This window comes from Heterocephalus glaber, unplaced genomic scaffold (genome assembly GCF_053883595.1).
Source record: "Heterocephalus glaber isolate CG9 unplaced genomic scaffold, H.glaber_assembly_v1.0 deba00001687, whole genome shotgun sequence".
Lineage (NCBI taxonomy): Eukaryota > Metazoa > Chordata > Mammalia > Rodentia > Bathyergidae > Heterocephalus > Heterocephalus glaber.
This window is the reverse complement of record NW_028258412.1, coordinates 27771741-27791492: the sequence shown is the minus strand read 5'-3', so window position 1 is coordinate 27791492 and position 19752 is coordinate 27771741. Positions and strand designations below refer to the sequence as shown.

General features: G+C 52.6%; 3 protein-coding genes and 1 long non-coding RNA gene across 10 annotated transcripts in view; 2 read left to right on the top strand and 2 right to left on the bottom strand.

The window, feature by feature from the left end:
• Positions 1–627: 627 nt before the first annotated feature.
• On the bottom strand, positions 628–7451 carry Pgam5 (PGAM family member 5, mitochondrial serine/threonine protein phosphatase). Of its 2 annotated transcripts, none has more exons than XM_004844031.4 (6): positions 6871–7451; positions 4402–4580; positions 2994–3119; positions 2821–2909; positions 2590–2723; positions 628–1188 (listed from the first exon to the last, which is right to left on the bottom strand). In XM_004844031.4, the coding sequence occupies exons 1-6, from the start codon at positions 7179–7181 to the stop codon at positions 1038–1040; spliced, it is 990 nt and encodes a 329-aa protein (XP_004844088.2). In that variant the 5' UTR covers positions 7182–7451; the 3' UTR covers positions 628–1037. The 2 variants fall into 2 exon arrangements, with proteins under 2 accessions (XP_004844088.2, XP_004844089.1); XM_004844032.3 differs by having other exon boundaries at positions 2590–2720; positions 6871–7155.
• LOC147822047 (uncharacterized) lies at positions 7176–9165 on the top strand. Its single transcript, XR_015446298.1, has 2 exons — positions 7176–7255; positions 7450–9165. It is a non-coding gene; the product is annotated as an uncharacterized LOC147822047 (long non-coding RNA).
• A 197-nt stretch (positions 9166–9362) lies between these two features.
• Positions 9363–17202, bottom strand: Pxmp2 (peroxisomal membrane protein 2). The gene is given in 7 exon segments (XM_087198681.1): positions 9363–10869; positions 13276–13395; positions 14794–14897; positions 14900–14952; positions 15624–15737; positions 16651–17136; positions 17195–17202. Coding segments are annotated over 7 exon segments (957 nt in total). The 3' UTR covers positions 9363–10797.
• Pole (DNA polymerase epsilon, catalytic subunit) overlaps positions 17110–19752 on the top strand; it is a 44147-nt gene continuing 41504 nt past the window's right edge. For 2 of the 6 annotated variants that reach the window (XM_021257727.2, XM_004844029.4), the window contains exon 1: positions 17119–17262. In XM_021257727.2, the coding sequence (XP_021113386.2) occupies positions 17201–17262 (62 nt within the window). In that variant the 5' untranslated portion in view covers positions 17119–17200. Of the gene's footprint in view, positions 17263–17373; positions 17429–19752 lie in introns of those variants that run through there. The other 4 variants (XR_002394612.2, XM_021257728.2, XR_002394611.2 and 1 more) reach the window with 4 other exon arrangements.

Below are 19752 nucleotides of genomic sequence, written 5' to 3'. Positions count from 1 at the left end.
AGCATCGTGGGCTTCCCACTGAAGTCAGGTGCTGAGGCCATGACTTGCAGGGGGCCCTGGGGCACTGAGCATAGGTGCGTTGACAGCTGTCACCCACAGGGCTGCGCGGGAGGCCAGCCAGTCAGCCCCTCACTTGTCCGCCTCTAGTAGGTAGTGCCTTGTAGCGCTATCTCCAGGCAACCCTGGGAGACACAAGGTACTGTGACACAGCTGCCCTCTCAGCACAGGCTTCCTGTTTTCTATGAAACAAGAAGTCACAATACTTTACAAACACCAATAAAATTTTATTATGTAGTTATTTCCAAAGATGACAGGGAAAAGAATCAGATACCCCAATTCATTGTATTGACTGCAGAAAGTGTTCATAACCACTTCATAGAAATTAGTTTTTCCTAAGTTGCACAATATTTTGGGAGAAACATATATGAATATTTTATCCCATATGGCCACAGGATTTACAGCCACCATGGCAAAGCTGGAGCCGCCTGTCGGGTATTGTACAACCCCAAGAAGACACCAGCTGTCACCTGCCAGGCCTCCCGCACACCCTGTCCTCCACACAGCCCCCAGTTCTCTGCAGCAGGGTCAGGTCTCTAGCTCATGTCAGAAACGTCTTCAAGCCAAAAACCCAGGAGTGCAAACTCTTTAATTGACAAATATTTAAATGACAGCAGGTCTCCAAACAGGAGAAGAGTATGAGTGGGCAGGCCGTGAACAAAACGCTGGTCGTCCTGGCTCAGTGCCATGGCAGAACCCCAGGATGGCAGCCATGCACGTGGAGGACGTGCGCAGCCGCGAGCCCCACAGTCACCCCACAGGCCGCAGGTGTCCTGTAGGCAGAGCAGGCAGGGCAGCTTGCAGAGGAGCCAGGTTGTGTGAGCGACCGATTCCTCCAGCCTGGGCACAGATGAGCTCTGGGCACATCCCCTTGCGGATCTGAAACAGTTTTCCTTCCCACCCAGCACTGGCCTCTAGTCCCGCTTGAAGGCAGAGCACAGCCAGGACAGGCAGACGAGGAAGATAGTGTCGCAGCAGCCTCAGGACCGGGTGATCATGTTAGGCGGCATGAAGCCTGTGTCCCCCAGGGTCCTAAGTGCGACCCGGCCACTGGGTCGGATGACCAGGTGGGTGATGCTGCCATTGTTCAGGGACAAACGGAGCCAGCCTTCCGGAGGGAACTGCAGTGCTCTGGGGAGAGAGGAACAGCTGGAGCTCAAATGAGGCAGAGCCCCATGGGGAGGGGTCCCTTGGGCCAGCTGAGAGACCTCCCTTGCTGCGACACAGGCCCCAGCAACTTGAGCTGTGTGCAAGTCAGAAACACAGTGGTTTCTTCAAGAGCACAGGATTTAATTTCTGCTTTTCCAGCACGACAAAAGGGGACAGATACAGGGTGCGTTCAATGTGGGGGGGTGGGCACAATGGGGATGAAGCCCAGGGCCCCATGCATGCTAGGCAAGCACTCCGCCACTGAGCTGTACCCCCAGACCATAAATATTTCTTTCTTTATTGAGGCAGGGTCTAAGTTGCCCAGACTGGCCTGTGATCCTCCTGCCTCAACTTTCAGAGTAATGGATCACGGGCATGCATCATTGTCCCTGGCACTGGCTTTGTTTCAGCCTTTTATTTAACAGGGAAGGCAGCTCTAAGTGCACGTTCCTGGTGACTCCTGGTGCCTTGTCCGTATTACTGTCACCGCCTAGTGACTGTTATGGGACATGTGACACCGTCAACATCACAGATTGCCCAGGTCGCTGTCCACAGGCACAGAGGAACACATCAGGAGCCATGGCAGAGCGGATGAGCCCAGCCACACTGGAAGCATCTGCCCCTGCTGGTGGTACGAGCCAAGCAGCTGCGCATGAGGCGCAGCACATAGGGTGCAGGCACCTGTGCCTGGTCTGGAGCCACCAGGCCGGCCAGAAACAGCTCCTCACAGCCTGCAGCCCTGAGGCTGCCGCTCCTCTATGAAAGGTTCCTGTCCATCCCTGGGCATTCATAGCCACACACACAAGCCAGAGGGGATGGCCCCACTGGCCAGGGCTGCTCTGTCACCCCTGACCTGTCGTATGAGGGAGTAAGAACCCTTGGCAACAGAAGCTAGACCAGCATTTTCTGACGGCTCTAGGAGAGGCACAGTCCCACACGAAGTGGAACTCCTCACCCTTTGCCAAATCACCCAGAGGGGACACCCAAGTATCCAGTGACACCCACGTGACCTACAGTCACACATCCCACCCAGACCCTAACAGCTGTTGGTACCAGCCTGAGGGGAAGTGGACTCGTGCACAGCTCCCAGCCGTTTACCACTCACAAGGGGAAACAGGCATGGCCCACAGCTCCCCACCGGGGCAGGAACTGCAGCTCACGCCCAGCAGACCCACAGCACAGGCCTTTATCTGTCTGTGTCACTCCCCACGCATCGGAGAACTCCCTCTGACACAGCCCATGCATAACCGACTAGGGTCCTGCCTAAGACCAGGGGCTCCCAGGACCACTCAATCCCCGAAGGTGGCAGTGGGGGACCTGTGCATGGGACGCTGGCTCTGCCCCTGGCCTCGCTCCGCACTCCATGCCGCCCCGGGTGTCCACCTGCACACGATGTAGCGGATGACGTTGGCATGGCATATGAAGATCTCATAGCTGTCCTCCTCCTGCTCAGTGTCAGCCCGGTGGATGTAGTTCCGGAAGGCAGCCTCAATCCTCGCTCCATCTTCGTAATACTGCTGAGGGCAGAGCAAGGAAGCAGCAGCCCATTAGCAACTGCAGTCATGCTGCAAGGTGGCAAACCTCCCCGCCAGGTGGCCCAGGGGCGGCTTTTACCACAGCCTCGGGCTTCCAGTGTGACACGGGCGGGTCGGGCTCGATGGGGGCGCCTTCCCGCAGCAGGTCAGTGCTGACTCTGGAGACATCTACAGGGAACAGGGGGCTCACAGTGCTGCACTCAGCTGGCATGGTTAGCAGTCGGCAGGGAACAGGGCCCGCACAGCACTCACCTGGCAGGTGCTTGCTGATGATGTCCGTGGTCTCCACAGCGCGGGTCATGGAGGAATGGATGATTTTGTTAAACTTCAACCCCAGGCTGGCAAGGCGGAGGCCAGTGAGTTCTGCCTGCTCCCGACCTTGAAGGGGAAACACCTAAGAAACTCAAGGACCTAGACACCCTCACTCCCTGCAAACAGTGGCCCCACATGGCACCAAGCTCCTATGAGGGCCCTGCCTCAGGCCTGGGTGAGAAGCAAGAGCAGTGGATGGCCTAGCTGTGCTCCTCCCTGCACGGAGGATGCAGCTACTCAATGACCAACCTGCCTATTGCCAGAGTTGGGCAGCTGTGTAATCTTTGTCACGCTACACTCAGCTATTTCCATATTAAGCTGCAGTCCAGCGTGGCTTCTGGCCCTGTGACCTCACAGATGCCACTGCACACAGATGGGACCTCAGTGCTCCTGAGCAGGCTGATGTGGCCCCAGTGCCTCTTCTCAAATGTATTTTGCACCTGGCTGAAAATGCCCTGAAAGGCTGCTTCTGCCAGATGCAGCCACCTCCATACTGGGCCCTTTGTGCATAGGAGCCAGACAGTGCCCTCAGGGGAGGCGCATGTTCTGTGGAGAACAGGCCTGGAAGCCCCTTCCTACCATTGAACACATGGAGAATGGGAAATAGCCACTGTTTAAAATATAAACACACCCAGTTGTGATGGCTGCACCTGGAGCCCCAGCTGCATGGAAGGCTGAGGCAGGAAGACTGCCTAAGCCCAGGAGTTCAGGGCCAGCCTGGACAACACAGCGAGACCATTCTCTAAAAACACAAAATGTAACACAGCTCACCCTGCAATCCTTTTTCCAGGAACTTCTCCTGCATCAACGTGGCACAAGGCTGAGATAAACCAGCCTCCATGACAGTGAGAAGTCACAAGGACCCTCACCTCCACTGGCATACACACCAGAGCAGTGACCTGCACCATGATGTGGATGTTCGTCAGGCAGATTCGTCAGTGCTGAACAGAAGGGTCTGGGGCCAGGTGTGCAGGCCCACAGACAGAAGGGACAAGCAGGTCCAGGTACCCCGCACACAAAGCCCCATCAGAACAAGTCCTAAACTTGATCTCGTGCAACAGACATTGGCCACAATGTTTTTCATGGGGTTTTTTGTTTTGTTTTGGGTTTTCTTGGCAGTGCTGGGGCCAGAACTCAGGGTCTCATGCCTGCTAGGAAAATGCACTCCAGAGGCTGAGCCACACCCTGGCCCTGGAAGTTTTAAGGACATGGGAAGGAGCTGGGCTCCTGATAATCACGACTGGCAATATTCCCACCTGGGCTGATGGACCCTAGGCTGGAGGAAGCCCAGCGCCCAGGCACCTTTGAGGCCAGTTGAGGGGCTAAGGTCTGAAACCCTGGCACATACCCAGTGGTGTCAGCGTGCAGTCCTCTTCCAGGGCACCATCCACGTGATACTGGGAATGCCGGATGAGGAAGATGTGCCGCGTGGCCTTGGCTTTGTAGTGGTCCAGTCTGGACGCCAGCTCTGCCTCTCCAGATTCTACATTCCTCTTCCGCAGGTTGATCAGAGACAGTGGTTCTCGCCTAATGTTGGAGATAAGATGATGAGGCCTTGTGACCTCTGCTCCAAGACACCCTGAGTACTAGGACTAGACAGTATTTCCAGCTGTGAGGATAACAGGAAAGAGCACAGTGGGAAAGCCAAGGCTCAGCACCAGCTGGGAAGGCCAGCTCCATAAGGCACAACGAAAACAATTAAATCACACAGGAAGATATGCTTAGGCTACATGCAAATATTATACCACCTTACATAAGGTACTTGAGCATTCACAAATTTCAGTATCTGCAAGGATCCCAGAACTAACCCCCAGAATACCAGGGGACCACTGTTACTGAAATTAAATAAAACCAGAACTCCTATTTTCTGGTACTGGGGATTGAACCCAGGGCCTCACACATGCTAGAGAGCTACACCCCCACTCCTTTTATTTTTTGACACAAGGTCTCACTATGTTGCCAAGCTGGCCTCAAACTCATGATCATTCTGCCTCAGCCTTCTACGTAGCTGGGGTTACAGGCCTGTGCACAGTGCCCAGACACACGAAGCATCTTTTCAATACTCAGCAGCCCCTGGGGTAGTGGCTGTCACACTGGCTGGTGGGTGGGAGTAGGGGAGAGGGAACTGGAGCTACAGAGAGTTAAACATGGGAGGCAGAAGCAGCACAAGTCAAACCTGCCAGGATTTCCCCCCATGGAGACGGTGGTAGATAAGGCATGGTTGGAGGGGCATCATGGTGACCCAAAGGCTGCCTGGCAGGGGTATTCTGCCTACTGGCCACACCCCAGGCTGAGCGTGTGTTGGCAGGTACAGGGAACCAGGGACTAAGCGAGAGAAAACAGGCAGAGCCAGGATGCTTTGAATCCCACGTGGCCCCCAGGAAGGGCAGGGGACTTGCCCAAGTAAAGCCCTGGAACTTTCTGGCACAGATGAGTGGAACATGAGGAGACATGTCCCCTTCTAGCACCTTTCTACCCTGGATCCCTCCCTACCCCAACAAATTTAAATCACTCCCTGTCTCCCTATCCATAAGTCTAGACATGGAAAGCAAATATGGAACATCAGTTTAAATCAGATAAATCCGGGCCCAACTTTAGGTTCTACTTTAAGTAAGTTCTTTGATATCAGAGTGGAGGTTTGCCTTTAAAAGAGTTGATATGCCAGGTGTGGTGGTGCAAACCTGTCTGTACTGATTTCCTTTCTTTTTTTTTTTTTTTTTTGGTACCAGGGATTGAATTCAGGTCCTTGTGCTTGCACAGCAGGTGGCAAAACCACTAAGCTAAATCCTGGCCTGACTGTACTGATTTTTAATGCTTTGGATATTTTCTTTTTTGGTAGCACGGATCGAACTCAGGACCTTGCGCTTGTGAGGCAGGTGGCAGCACCACTCAGCTAAATCCCCGGCTCTTCTATACTGATTTTTAAAGAAGAGAATGTCTGTCCAACCGTTACGGAAACATCAGACAAATCCCAATTGAGGGACCTCCCCGGAAACACCGGCCCAGCACTCCTCGAGCCATCCTGCTCACCAAAGAAGACCAGCCCAGCTAACAGGCATCTCAAAAGACAGGAGCAGTGACTGTCAGGTGGGACTCTGGAACTACGGGACTAGGGGAAAATCGAGGAGCTCTGACAAACACACCACATTTGGGGTAAGAAGTTAAAAACAGAGGAAATTAGGGCGGGAGATTTAGCTCTGTGGCACTGCGCCTGCCTTGCAAGAGCCAGGTCCTGAGTTTGATCCCCGGTACCAAAAAAAAAGAAAAAAAAAAAAAACATAGAGGAGATTAGTTGTGGGATATCAAAGGATCCCGCTTAAAGCTTTTCTATAACTATATGACTATTCCAAAGTAAGTTTACTTTTAAAAAACTTAAAAGTTAAAAAAGAAACTATGAAGTTCCTGATACAAATAGAGAAACAAATATTGGTCAAATATCAGTGACACTGGTTTACCAATATACTAAAAACACTGTCATTTCAACATATATTAAAAGCCTGCACTGCTTTGGTTTTTCAATTCAAAATGACATTAAATAAAACTAAAAATTCCCTCCGGTAATTACAGGACTCTTATTTTAAACGCTCCATATCCACAAGTGGACGGCGCCCGTGGCACGGACCCGCGGGGAGAAAGCGCTGTCCACTCCTACCACAGGGACCCTCAGGCTCGGCTGTCCTCAGGCTGGGATCCCAACGACCTTCAGACGAGGCTGTCCGACACTCAGGGGTCCTCGTGGACAGCCTGCCCGCATTCGGCCCTCCGGAACCCTCGGAGACAGGACACCTTCCCGCCAGCCCCAGGACGCGCCAATCACCTGTCCCAGTTGGAATCCCAGAGGCTGGGCCCGGGCTGCGCGCCCTCGGTCCAGGCGGGCGGCTCGGGCGCGCGCACATCCGCATCCCCACCGCCGCGTGGCTTGCCCACCGCCACCGCAGAGAGGAGCACGGCCGCCGAGCCACCTGCTAGCCCGCAGGCCGCAAGCTGCAGCGCCTGTCGGAACGCCATGCCGCCAGTGCGCCTTGTCGACGGAGCGCCGCGAGGGTCACACTGCCGCGCTCTCCCACTCCCGGCCGACGGAAGTCCCGCCCTGATCCTGGCTGCGCGAGGGCCACTGGGAGTTCTCATGGTCTTCCGGGCCGCGACGACGCTAGCCGAGCGGGGCTAGGGGCCAGGCGGAGCCCGGAACGGTCGCAAGGAAGGTAACGCGGGGAGCGGGCGGAGAGCGCCCCGGGGTGCAGGCGGCCGTCGGAGGCGCGGGACGGGACAGGGCGGACTCCAGGGCTCTCCGGGCGTGGGTTTTTTGGTGGGTTTTTTTTGGTACCGGGGATCGAACTCGGGTCCTTGCGCTTGAGTAGCAGGCGGCGAAACCACTGAGCTAAATCCTCCGCCCCAGGCTTGTTTTTTTGATTAACTGTGGGCGCCGGCTGGACTCCGAGACCTCACGGCGGTATGCTCAGCTGAGCCATCGGTACTCCAGGCGCTACAGGATCCAAGAACCAAACCCTTTCTCCTTCGTCTCGACAGACTGCTTATTGTGGCGTCTTCAGCATCCACTTCATCGCAATCAAAAGACCTGAGCGAGGCAGCAGGGTTAGGGTTAGGGTTAGGGTTAGGGCTCCCCCCCCCTCCGGTTAAGCCCGGGCCTTTTTGAGACAAAGTGTCGCTAAGTCGCCTCGTGGCCCAATGTGGATCTAAACTTGCCATCCTCCTGCTTCAGTCCCCCAGAGTGGTGGGTGACGGGCCTGCACCACCATCCCTAGCCTTTTAGACCTTTTTATGGATTCATATTGTCCAAGTATAATTAAAATATTAGTCAAGACGCCTAGACTCAAGTATAAGAAAAAATATTTCCTTGTAAAACAGTGTCCAGCTCATTGAACCACTTAAAGGGACCCATTTCTACATCCCTTGAGTGTCCAAGTGGGAGACTGGTAGCAGCCAGAAAATTGTGTGAAAGGAGCCGAGTGAATGGTGTATGATCTGTGCTAAACTGGAAGTAGGGCAGTAAGAATTCACATTACTTAAAGACAAAGCTGGGGCCGGGATGTAGCTCAGTGCCTGCCTGGCAAGTGAAGGTCCTGAGTTTGATCATCGGTACAAAAACCCCCACAAAACCCAAACCTGCCTGGGAACTCTCCATCTTGTCTAACCCTGAGGTCTCAGAGGCTTGGGTACTCAGCCTGCTGCATCTGAATCCAGGCTCCCACTTACAAACAAAGGGGTCTTGCCTTTCACCAAACATGACTTGCCAAATGGAGTACTGCTGTCATGTGACATTCTCCAAAGAGTTCTGGCACAGGAATCCTGAGGTAGATTTTAGAACCATAGCTGATCTCTAGAACTGAGAACTGGACTGTTGATTTTTTAGAGATGAAGTCTCATTGCTACATTGTCTGGGCTGGGCTCAAATTTTTGGGTTCAAGTAATTCTGTCTCAGTTGACGGAGAGGTGGCTAACCAGCATGCACCACTGCACCCAGCTGATCTCTGGAGCTGAGTCTACAATCTTCTGAGATCCACAGCCTCAATTCTCCATCACTGCCAGGTAGATGGGGCCCACTAAAAAGAGGCAAGCTGGAAGTACAGGTGGAATTACCATGATATGTATCAACTGCACCAGTGTCTGTGACTCTGGTGAATGCCTCAGCTCCTGGGAACCACCCCATGCCAATATACATGAAGCCTGAAGAGCAGGTCTCTGAGGGGAAGTGGATCACAGCGGCAGCATCTACAGTGGCCACAGGTGCAAAGATCACAAATGTCCACTGCGGCGAAATAGGCACTGCTGAATGTGGTGTGTACAGCAGTGCAGTTGAGACCAGGAAACACAGGGACAATGAGGCATTTAAGGGCAAAGACCTGAGTGAACTGAGATAAGCCCAGGAAACTGGCGTGCAAGTGAAGTTGGCCCTCCTGACATCAGGCCTAGCAGAGGCGGCAGGCACATTACTTCATTTTTTTTGCTCCCCCCAAAAGTGCCCTAGAGCCTACATGTAAATCCCTGGACATGAGCACTCTGGCAGCATTTGTCCTTGGAGTTCTTCCTGGCTAGCAGGTGCTTTCTTTATTCTTTCTCTTCCTAAAATAAAATCCACCTAGTTCACTCTCCACTGCTGTGTCTGTGGATTTCATTCTTCGTTGACCAGGATAAGAGCCGAGAGGGAAGATAAAATTGGTAACACAAAGTTCAGCCATAAAAAGGAAGGGCATTTTAGGGTTTGAGTCCCAGCTGCACAAAAAGGAAAAAAAATTCTGACATGCTACAACAAACATGAACCTTAACAATCATAAAATATCAAAGACTGGGTAATTTATCAATGAGATTTATTTCTCACCACCCTGAAGGCTGGAAAGTCCAAAACCAATGTGCCACTGGTGAGGGCCCAATCTCTCTGCCCTCAAGATGGCGTTCCTGGGTCTTTTTTGGTATGGGGAATTGAATTTGGGTCCTTGCGCTTGCAAGACAGGCGGCAGAACCACTGAGCTAAATTCCTGGCCCACATTCCTGTTTCTTAATCATTCAGATGGGGTGGGGTGTGCTGTGTCCTTACTTGGCAGGGACAGAAGGACCAGCAGGGTGAACTCTCTGAAGCCTCTTTTATATGGGTACCAGTGCATTTATGAGTGACTTAATTATGCCCCCAAAGACTCCAACTTTTTATTTTGGTGGTACTGGGAACTGAACCCAGGACCTGGCACATGTTATGAAAACACTCTGCCACTGAACTAGCTCCCCAGCCCTTTTTATTAAATGTAATTAAGTTTTTGCCGTACTGGGGATCAAACTCAGGGGCACACTACTATTGAGCTACACTCCAGCCCTTTTTATTACTATTACTATTTATTACTATATCTGGTCCTTGCATTTGTTTTTTGGGGGGTTTTTTGGTACCAGGGATTGAACTTGGGTCCTTGTGGTTGCAAGGCAGGTGGCGGAACCACTGAGCTAAATCCCTGGCCTGGTCCTTGCATTTAAACCCTGGCAGATGTTATTCTAAGTGAAATAAGCCAGTTTAAAAAAGGAAAAATAAGGGGCTGGGCATTTAGCTCAGTGGTTCCGCCGCCTGCTTTGCAAGTGCAAGGTCCCAAGTTCGATCCCTGGTACCAAAACACCCAAAACAAACAAAAAAGGAAAAATACTATGTGATTCCACTCATACAACATGCCTAGACTCAAATTCAGGGAGTCATAGGCCCGGGGATGTAGCTTTGGTTCTGCCACCTGCCTCGAAAGCTCAAGTCCTGAGTTCCATCCCCGGTACCAAAAAAGAAAAAAATATTGAGATTGAGTTAGGGGCTGAGGAAATGGAAGGGGCTGTTTAAAGGGGACAGTTTTAGTTTGAGGAGATGAAGGCCTAGAATGGATGGGGGCAGTGGCTGTACAGCACTGTGACTGTACTTATGTCAATTTGTGTTATGTTACCACAACGCCCCCAAAAAAGAACACACCTGGCTACAGGTTTCTCCCAAGCAATGGAAACTCCTGAGAAATTACAACCACCAAGGAAGCAGCTGCATCGAAGTTTATTGAGACCCTTGTTGGGTTCAAGGCAGCACCCCGCATTGCCTCTCCACTCAAGATTGAGATAGCTGAGGCTTCTGTTTCTCCAGCCCTTATTTTGAGGCACCGTGAATCACATGATTTAGCATCAGGAGTCCTCCCTGTGTGGGTCGCAGCTCTTGCTTTGGTGGGTGCTCCCCAGCCCCATTCACTGTGCGTCCGAGGTCCTCCTCAGGCCGTTGTCACTTCCCCAGAGAGGCCAGGTAGGGATACCAGAACACAGCCACCAGGTTAGCAAACAGCACTCGGAATTGCTGGGGGAGTCAGAGGTGGCATCACCCAGAGGGATCGGCTCAGCTGGTCATTTCCCTGCCCACTGTTCTACTTACTGAGCTTTAGTTTGTACCCAGCTCTGTGCTAGACCTGGCAGAGGCAGGAGGACCAACCATCTGCTCCTAAGATGATTACAGGCCATCAGAAAACAGGCAGTGATCCAGACTCAGCGACAGACAGCTGTCTCTCTCCCCCTTCACCAGACGTTGTCACTGGTGCTGTACCTTGGTATATGTGTCCTCCCTCTGTGGCCTGCTCCAATCACCTGGCACCTGCCCCCACCCAGAGTCACCTGCTGGCAGATGCTATCTTCCTGGCAGGTGGGACCATGAGAGCAGCAGCCTGTCAGCTCACTAACCACGTGGTGCTTGCTATGTACCTGCTGAATGCCCTTCCTCCCCCTTACCACACAACTGTACCCACCTGAAATGGAAAATGTGATGCTTAAACGTTTTTACCCCCCAGTACTGGGGACTGAACCCAGGGCCTTCCCACTGAGCTACATCCCCAGCCCTTTTTTATGTTGAGACAGGCCCTCACTAAATCGCATAATTGCCCAGACTGGGTTCCAAATTTTCAACCCTCCTGCCTCAGTCTCCCAGAATGCTGGGATTATAAGCATGTGCCACCATGCCCAACAGTGACAGTTAATTTTGATTGTCTTGACAGCAGCTGCTCTGGAGGACTAATGAAGTGCACCCCTAGGTGGGGACTGTCTGCTCCCTGGCCCTTCCTCTCTGGTGCTCTTTCCTCATGGTCTGCTTCCCAGCTACCATGAAGTGAGCAGTTAATAGCCAGGCATGGTAGTACACACCTGTAATCCCATTACTCAGAAGGCTGAGGCAGGAGGATCACTGTGAGTTAGAGGCCAGCTTGGACTACATAGTGAGCTCAAAACAAAAACCAAACAATCAAAAGGCAGTTCCTGGGCCGGGGGTTTATCTCAGTGGTTCTGCTGCCTGCCTTGAAAGCACAAGGTTTGGAGTTTGATCCCCGGTACCAAAAACAAAAAAGGCAGTTCCTGGCAAATTCCAACCTTGGAGCCAGCCATTCATGGAATGAAGCCTGTGAAACTGAGTTAAACTGCTTCAAATGTAGGTGTCAGGGATTGCATGGCAGCCATGGGAGCTGACTTTTCATCCTCGTTTCCAGCCAGCCTCTCTCTGTCTCTACACTGGATGCCAGTCATTAACCTGCCTGAATGCAGAGGCCTCACTCGAGCACCAGTCTATGCCTGGAGGAGCCCCACCCCCTTGCCTCTTTGGGGTGCTCCACGGAACCCTACACATCTATGAACCACTGAGCTAAATCCCCAGCCTAGACTTCTTATTTCTTTTAAACTCCCCCATCCTTCAAGAGAAGAAATCCAGCTCCTGAGGCTGCTCTTGGGAAGGTCACCGATCAGCTCATTGTGAATGCTGCACACCTTTTTTATTTTGCTTCAACTCCCTGCAGCTTCTGCTCTGGCTGGCTGGCTGTTGTGTCCACACACTCCCCTGGTACTCTGGTGCCTCTGATGTGTGCGTGCGTGGAGATGTGCACCTGTGTGTGAGCGTGTGTACCAGCCTGCCTCTGTCCCCACCCTTCCCAGCTTCTTCAGGGTGTTCAATGCTGGGTCTTCCTGCTCTCCCTGCTCCTCCCTGCGTGGCAGCTGTGAAGCCAGCTGGCTCGAGCTTTTCCCAGGCATGAAATTCACTGGGGTGCAGAGGCAGGTTCCCAAGCAGCTTGGAGCTGCAGCCCCGACAGGCCTGCAGGACAGCCCCGGCTAGGCACCTACACATTGTGAGGACCCCGCCTCCGCACACCTGCTCTCTCTGAGGCTCCCAGTGCCCATCTCCCAGTGAGACCTGACGGGGTCCTGTGCTGGAGGAGTGGGCTCAGGTTGCTCAGACCCGGCAGGGTCCTGTCACCGGCACATGCCGTGCCCTGAGCCCTTGAAACCTGGAGCCATTGAGAGCACTGGCAGGCTGGGTGTGATGACAGCAGCATCCACAGATAGTGGTGTCCCCAGAGCCCTGGGTCCTGCTCTCCTGTGTCCCCACCAGCCCAGTATCAGCCTAGCACTGCCACTCTCTGCATCCCCTGCATTGGGCAGTAGCCTCCAAAGACTCTAGGTTCCCCAAAAAGGGCCTCTCATGTGCAGCTCAGTGACCTCCTGAGCCTGGCAAGCCTGAAAGTCCAGACTGACTATTAAGCCACAGGCATCCCTGGTGCTGACTGAACTGAATCTGCTGAATGCACAGATGACACTGGAGGGGCCCAGGAAGATCCCATGTGGCTCTGCAGCTGCAAACCCAGGACATGGGCACTCGGGGAGGTGACACACAGCTTGAGAGAAAACATCGCTTGCTGGGAGACAGTGCACACAGGGCCGTGAGAGGCCTCACCTGCAGGGGCACATAGTTGATGTTGATGAACTGCAGCGGGGTCCACATGCGCCAATTCATCCGCAAAGAAGGCCAGAAGCCGCTCCTCACCCAGGTGGCAAAGGCAGCAGGGTCCTTCCCCTGCAAGAGGCAGATGTGGTGAGTGGCTGCTCTGGCCACCTGACCTGAAGTGAGTGATAAAAACTAGTGTTTTGTTTTCTGACACAGAGGATCTCACTATGTAGTTCAAGCTGGCCTTGAACCTCTATGGAACCCAGGCTGGCCTCAATCTTGTGGCGATCCTCCTGCCTCTGTCACCTGTGTGCTGAGATCACAGGTATGCGCCACCATGCCTGGCCAGAGGGTCAGATTTGAACACATGAAGTTTCAGAACTTTTATATGGAGAAAAATACTGTCAATAACTTTGCTTATATAACTTTAAATGTTAACTTTAGACAAACATCTTAACTTTATATAAAATGCAAAATTTGAAGGGCCAGGGGATTTAGCTCAGTGGTTCTGCTGCCTGCCTCACATCCACAAGGTCCCGAGTTCAATCCCCGGTACCCCCCCCAAAAAAAAATGTTTAGGGCTGGGGATTTAGCTCAGTGGTTCCAATGCCTGCCTCACAAGCTAAGGACCCGAGTTCGATCCCCGGTACCAAAAAAATAAAATAAAATAAAATAAAACTTGGCTGGCCATGGTGACATACACCTGTAATCTCAGCACTCAGGTGGCTGAGGCAGGAGGATCACTGAGTTCGAGGCCAGCCAGGGCTACGTAGTGATTTCAAGGCCAGCTTAAACTACATAGTGAGATCTTGTCTCAAAAATAAATACCTCAAAAATGAGAAAAATATTTACAATCTGTATTTGGTGAAAGATTGATATTAATATATACAAATATACAAATCAGTAAGAAAAAAGCAAACACCAAGCAAAATAAAGTTCAGGGAAGAAATAACACACAGAAGATAAACATATACCTAAGCATTCAACCTTGTAAATAAAGATATACAAATATATTTCTTCACCTATAGCAGTGATGGTGAAGTTTAGAGCTTTCAATGATACAAACAGCCCACACATATGCCATAGGTTTGCCACCATGGGGCTTCAGGATTCCAGACTTTGAAAGGCTTCTGCAGTATTTTTCAGACAGCCTTTTGCTTTTGGTACCATGGATGACTTTGGCACCCTGGTGAAGCCTAGGAACACCTCAGCACCATGTTTTATGAATGTATAAAATAAAATACACAAGACTGCTGAGTAATTGGTTATAAATACAGCTGTCGAAACAGGGCAGCAATCCCACGAGAGAGCAGTACACGGGCTTCTTATCAACACATCCAGTGTGGAGTCCTCAGGGCTGATTCAGGGAGTGACACATACTGGGGTGCCTGTGACTGCTATGTGCCACCAAAAAGTCTGTGATTCCCCTGGGGACAGGGTGCTGCTGACATTGCTGTGATCTGCTGTTTACAGTCACAAAGGAAGATGCAGGAGTTCAAGCTGAGTGCAGTGAAGGCAGACACCCACCTCCAGTAGGCTCATGGCGAGGAAGAATAGCAGCAGGAAGGCCGGGGCAAAGAGCAGGCCGTCCAGAAGCAGCCTCTTGATGGAGGCCAAGGGAACCTCAGGGGTACCCAGCGCTTCAGGAAGAGGTGGAAACAGTGGCTTAGCAGACCTGTGATGAACCTGAGGCCCACACAGGTGTGAGCAGGACTGGTTCTCTCCGCTGGCCTCCCCAGGTCCTGTCTGATCCCAATCCATCCGGGTCCTATGGTGCCCCCTGCAGGTGCTAAGGGTGGGTGCCAGGGCATCTCAAAGTTGAAAGGGAAGCCGCATGAGGCCTCCCATGGGGTCTCCTCAGATACCACTGTCTGGGGGCAACACTGCTTTAAACACTCTATGGAAAAATGACTCAAGTGAGCATGCCTGCAAGTACGGAAAAAGTCTTTGTGAATTCTGAATTTTAAAACATTACTCTAGGGGTGGGGGATGTAGCTCAGTAGCAGCTTGCACAAGGCCCTGGGTTTAATCTCCAGCTCTGGGCTCTAGGGGTGGGGGGACAAAAAAGAGCTGGCCATGGTGGCACATGCCTGTAATCCCAGCCCTTGCGAAGCTGAGGCAGGAAGATCAAGAATTCAAGGCCAGGTTGGACTATATAACAAGACCTTGTCTCAAAAAAATCAAAACAGAAAAACCTCTATGTATGCACATGTACATTACATAAACACTGTAAACTGATATTTTTCCCATGATGATTACTTAAGTGCTTTTTCAAAAACCACTTCTCCAAATTAGACCCTTCCAAGACCTTGTGTGAGCAACTGTGCTCTGCTAGGCAGCCCCTCTGCAGCACTCACCCGTAGACTGCATATCTGAGAGGCCCGCGGACATCTAGGCTTTGAGAGTCTGCTATCTTCTGCTTCTTCTTAATCATCTGGACCAGGAAGTTCCCAAGTGCTGACAAAATGCCACTGTGGACAGAGAGGCAATCAGAAAACAGGGGCAACCGCCCTAGGGCGTCCCTTTTCCTGCTGGGGGCGGCAGCTGGCAGGGTTGCTCTGAGATTACAGTAAGTCACTCCATGGGTGGTGGCTTGGTCCTCATCCCATCAGCTTCAGAACCCAACACATCCACACACCAACACGATGCTGGTAATCATATACAAGTGTTACAAAGGAGTGGGGTTTTAAAAAGGGAACAGAAGGATCCTTAGGATGACACTATTCTGTAGTTTGTGGTGTGGACACACGGCCCTACACTTGTGGTGAAACTGAACAAAATTAACACATACTGAATACAAGAAAAATGGAAGGGAAATATGAACATAATCTGTGGGCTGCACACTGGCTGCATCCACCTCCGACACTGTATCGTGGTTTTATAAAATTTTTCCAATGGATAAAGTTCCTACCCCAGAGGTTCCTACGCTGGTTCTCACACCTGCACGGGAGTCCACGTCGCTGCAATAAAAATGTCAGTAAGAAGGTGGAGACGGGCCTGCTACTCGCTCTGAAACTGGGTCTGTGGCTGCCTTCTGGGAACTATAAAATCCAGAATTCTTAGCACACCACAGGACCTTTTAAATCTGACCCTTGGCTGCCGCTTTCTCACTTCCTTCAGCCGCGCGGGCTCCTCCCCCAGTGCCCTCCATCCAGAGCCCGCTCCTCCGCACGCCTAAAGTCACTGTTCAGCGCCTCTCCTGACCAGGGTCCTGCGGTCTCCTGTCTCTAGTTCTTCACGAGAACCTTGCGGGGGCCATGAGCACTTGTCCTGCATAGCGGCGCCCGCACGGCTAGGGAGGCTGGGTTCACGGAGGACACAGCTCTACGGGCGACATGCGGGGAAGGGACGCCGCCCAAGGTGTCCCTCCCTTCTCGCGCCCACCTGGTGGCCGCCTTGGTGAGCACCGGGTAGCGCTGCAGGAGCAGAAGGTACCGGACGAGAGCGCGCCGCGGGAGCGCCCCGAGCACAGGCTCCGCGCTCAGCCGGGACGCTGCGGGCGCCGTCTGTCTCCGTCGCAACAGTGCACCACCCGGGGCATCGACCCCTCTGCGGGCCAGCTGGGCGCCGGACCCTGGCCTCGGGGCGCGGGACGGGGACGGCCTGACATTTCCTGTTCCACTGCATCCCGCAGCGCTGTCCGGGATAGACTCCGCTGTGTGCGACACGCGCCTCCGCACACTTTTCCCCGGACCCTGACCACCGCCTCCCGGGGCACCGCGCCGACTGGAGCGGGGCGGGGCGGGTAGCACGCCTGCGTACCCAGCAGCCCGAGGCCCCAATGGCCACTCCCCGTGGGCGCCACCGCGATTGGCGCGCCGGGGGCGGGGTGCGTTGCGGCTCCTGATTGGGTGCGTGCGCTTCCAGGATCTCGCGAGAGCAGGGAAAGCGCGCCAAGTTTGTCTCGGAGGCTGAGGAGTCCGCGAGCGGCGCCATGGTGCTGAGGGACGGCGGACGGTGGCTCGTCGAACCGGGCGCGGACGCCGAGGCCAGCCGGTGAGGGCCGTCTCCACTCCCGGGCGTCCGCGGGGCGGCAGGCGGGCACGAGGGGTCGCCTGCCTGTCCCCGCGCGGCGCTGGCGCCCGGGCGTTGTCCTCCTGTCCTGTCGGTGCCGCCCAGCCTCGCTCAGAGGGTCGGGACGGCGGACGCGGAAGACGGGCAGGTGGGGGACTGGAGGCTCAGCCCTGCGTGGACGCCGACTGCGCCAAGGGTGTCTGGCGGACAGGGTGTCGGCTGTGCCTCCGTCTCTGGAAGAGGGTCCGGGTGGTCCCCTTGCAGGGCGAAATCATGCAACAGTGTTTTTAAAACACAGCATGAAGGCACTTAACATTGACCGACAGTGTGGTGTAGTCATGTAGTTTCATCAGTAACTGGTGCTGTAGCCGAGCATGGTGATGCATGCCTGTAATCTCAGCACTGGGGAGGATGAGGCAGGAGGATTGCCGGGAGTTCGAGGCCAGCCTGGGCTACATAGTTTAAGGCTAACCTCAACCTCAGAGTGAGACCCTGTCTCTAAAATAAAATTAAGTTAAAAAGTAAAAACTGGCTCCAGAGATGTAGTTCAGTGGTGCCAGGGCTGCCTGACAAGCACAAGGTCCTGAGTTTGATTCCCTGTACCAGACAAACTGATACTTTAGGCTGGGTGTGGTGCCTCATCCCTGTAATCCTAGCAGTGGGAGGCCGAGGCAGGAGGATCATCACATGTCAAGTACAGCCTGGGATACTGGTGAGTTTAAGAGCACCGGGACTACGTGCTGAGACCAGAACACAAGCGTCCACAAAACAAGTGCATTCTAGCAGATGCCACAGGGAGCTGGAATCAGATCCTGGGAAGGGGGGAGGTGATAAAAGGAAAGGAGAGATACTTTCCTTTGTAGTTGGGGAGGAGAGGCCTTTGACACCTGGATTCCTGTGGAGCAGCCAGCAGAGCCCTGTCTGGAAGAGCACAGGGAATGTACCCAGGACAGTGGGACTAGCAGGAGCCGGAACTGGGCGTCTGTCTTCCTGGATGGCTGGGGCCAGGAGGCAGAGGGGGCAAGTGGGCTCGCTCTGCACAGGGAATGTGTGTTTACCGTCTCCCACCTGAATGTCAGCATCTCTGTCGACACATCTGTATGTGTATCTGCCTGTTTTTGGGGGTTTTGGGTTTTTTTCTCAGTACTGGGCAATGAACCCAGGGCCTTCACACTCAGGTTTTTTTGGAAAGCCACATGGGGCTCAAACTTGTGATCCTTCTGCTCAAACTTGTGATCCTCCTGCCCCAGCTTCCCAGAGTGTGGGATCACACACTTGTATTACCATGCTAGGCTCTGCTCATTGGTTTCTAAAGTAGCTTATTTACATTAAGAGAAAAAGGCACAGGATATTGGTGCTTAGCTTACATTTTTGAGGACCGAAGAACATAGTTGGCTTAGGAAATGAATAGGCCTTCTGGCCAAAAGCATAAAGGATCTAGAATCTCAGAACTGTGGTTCAAAGAAGAAAGTAGCTTTTTTTTTTTTTTGGTATTGGGGATCAAACTCAGGACCTTGTGCTTGCAAGGCAGGTACAGTGCCACTGAGCTAAATCCCTGGCCCCTGAAAGTAGCTTTTTTTTTTTTGGTACTGGGGATCAAACTCGGGTCCTTGCGCTTGCGCAGCAGGCGGCAAAACCACTGAGCTAAATCCTGGGCCCTAAAGTAGCATTTTTAAAAGGAAAGCTGAAATGCTAATAAATTCCCAGATTGCTACTTAGAAAATAAGTAAGCTGTAATTATACTGGGCCATCCAGTTGGGATCAGTCTATGGTGTTAAAGACCATGAACAGTTTGGGAGAATCTGAGCCCTGGAATCAACAGGTTTGATAGATTGTAACTAGAGGGCCAGTGATTTAGTTTAGTGGTTCCGCTGCCTGCCTCGCAAGCACAAGGTCCCAAGTTCAGTCACCGGTACCAAAAAAAAAAAAAGATTGTAAATAGAGGCTTGAGAAGCTCTGAGGGTTGAGAAGTGAGCTCATTCTCTTCCTGCATTGGCAGAGCCCCCTGACTGAACAGCATATGCCCATTTGTCAATGCTTGGTTGTACTGGGGTCTAGACCCAAGGGCCCCACAAGCTTACGATACTCCTTAAGATCGAGTTTCTTTTGCTGCAGCAGGTGTTTCTATAACCTGAAGCCGTTCATATGCAGTTCCTAAAAGGGGGGCTGATGCCAGTAAAGTGTAGAGGTTGTATTGCTTAATCTGCACTTTTTCCCAAGCGAGAAGAACAACAGAGTAGAAGTGTTGTCTTTCATAGGAAAGGAAAGAGTTCCCAGCTGGAGTCTTGCACAGATGTGCGCCTTGCTAGCTGTGTTAGAGGAAATTTAATGTGAGCCCCTGAGCCTCAGCCTTCCAAGTGCTAGGATTGCAGTTGTGTGCCACTCAGCTAGCTTTGGCTGTTATGAATAAAGGTGCCATGAATATCCACATGCAAATTGCTTATGAAAATGAATTTTCTTTTATCTGGGATA

Excerpts from the sequence above, each read along its gene's own strand:
- Pgam5 (XM_004844031.4), bottom strand. The coding sequence starts at position 7,181 with ATGAGAACTCCCAGTGGCCCTCGCGCAGCCAGGATCAGGGCGGGACTT. Across the intron at positions 4,581-6,870 it reads TGGGATTCCAACTGGGACAG|GCGAGAACCACTGTCTCTGA; the intron begins GTGATTGGCGCG and ends CTCCAACATTAG. Across the intron at positions 1,189-2,589 it reads ATCCGCTACATCGTGTGCAG|AGCACTGCAGTTCCCTCCGG; the intron begins GTGGACACCCGG and ends CTCTCTCCCCAG.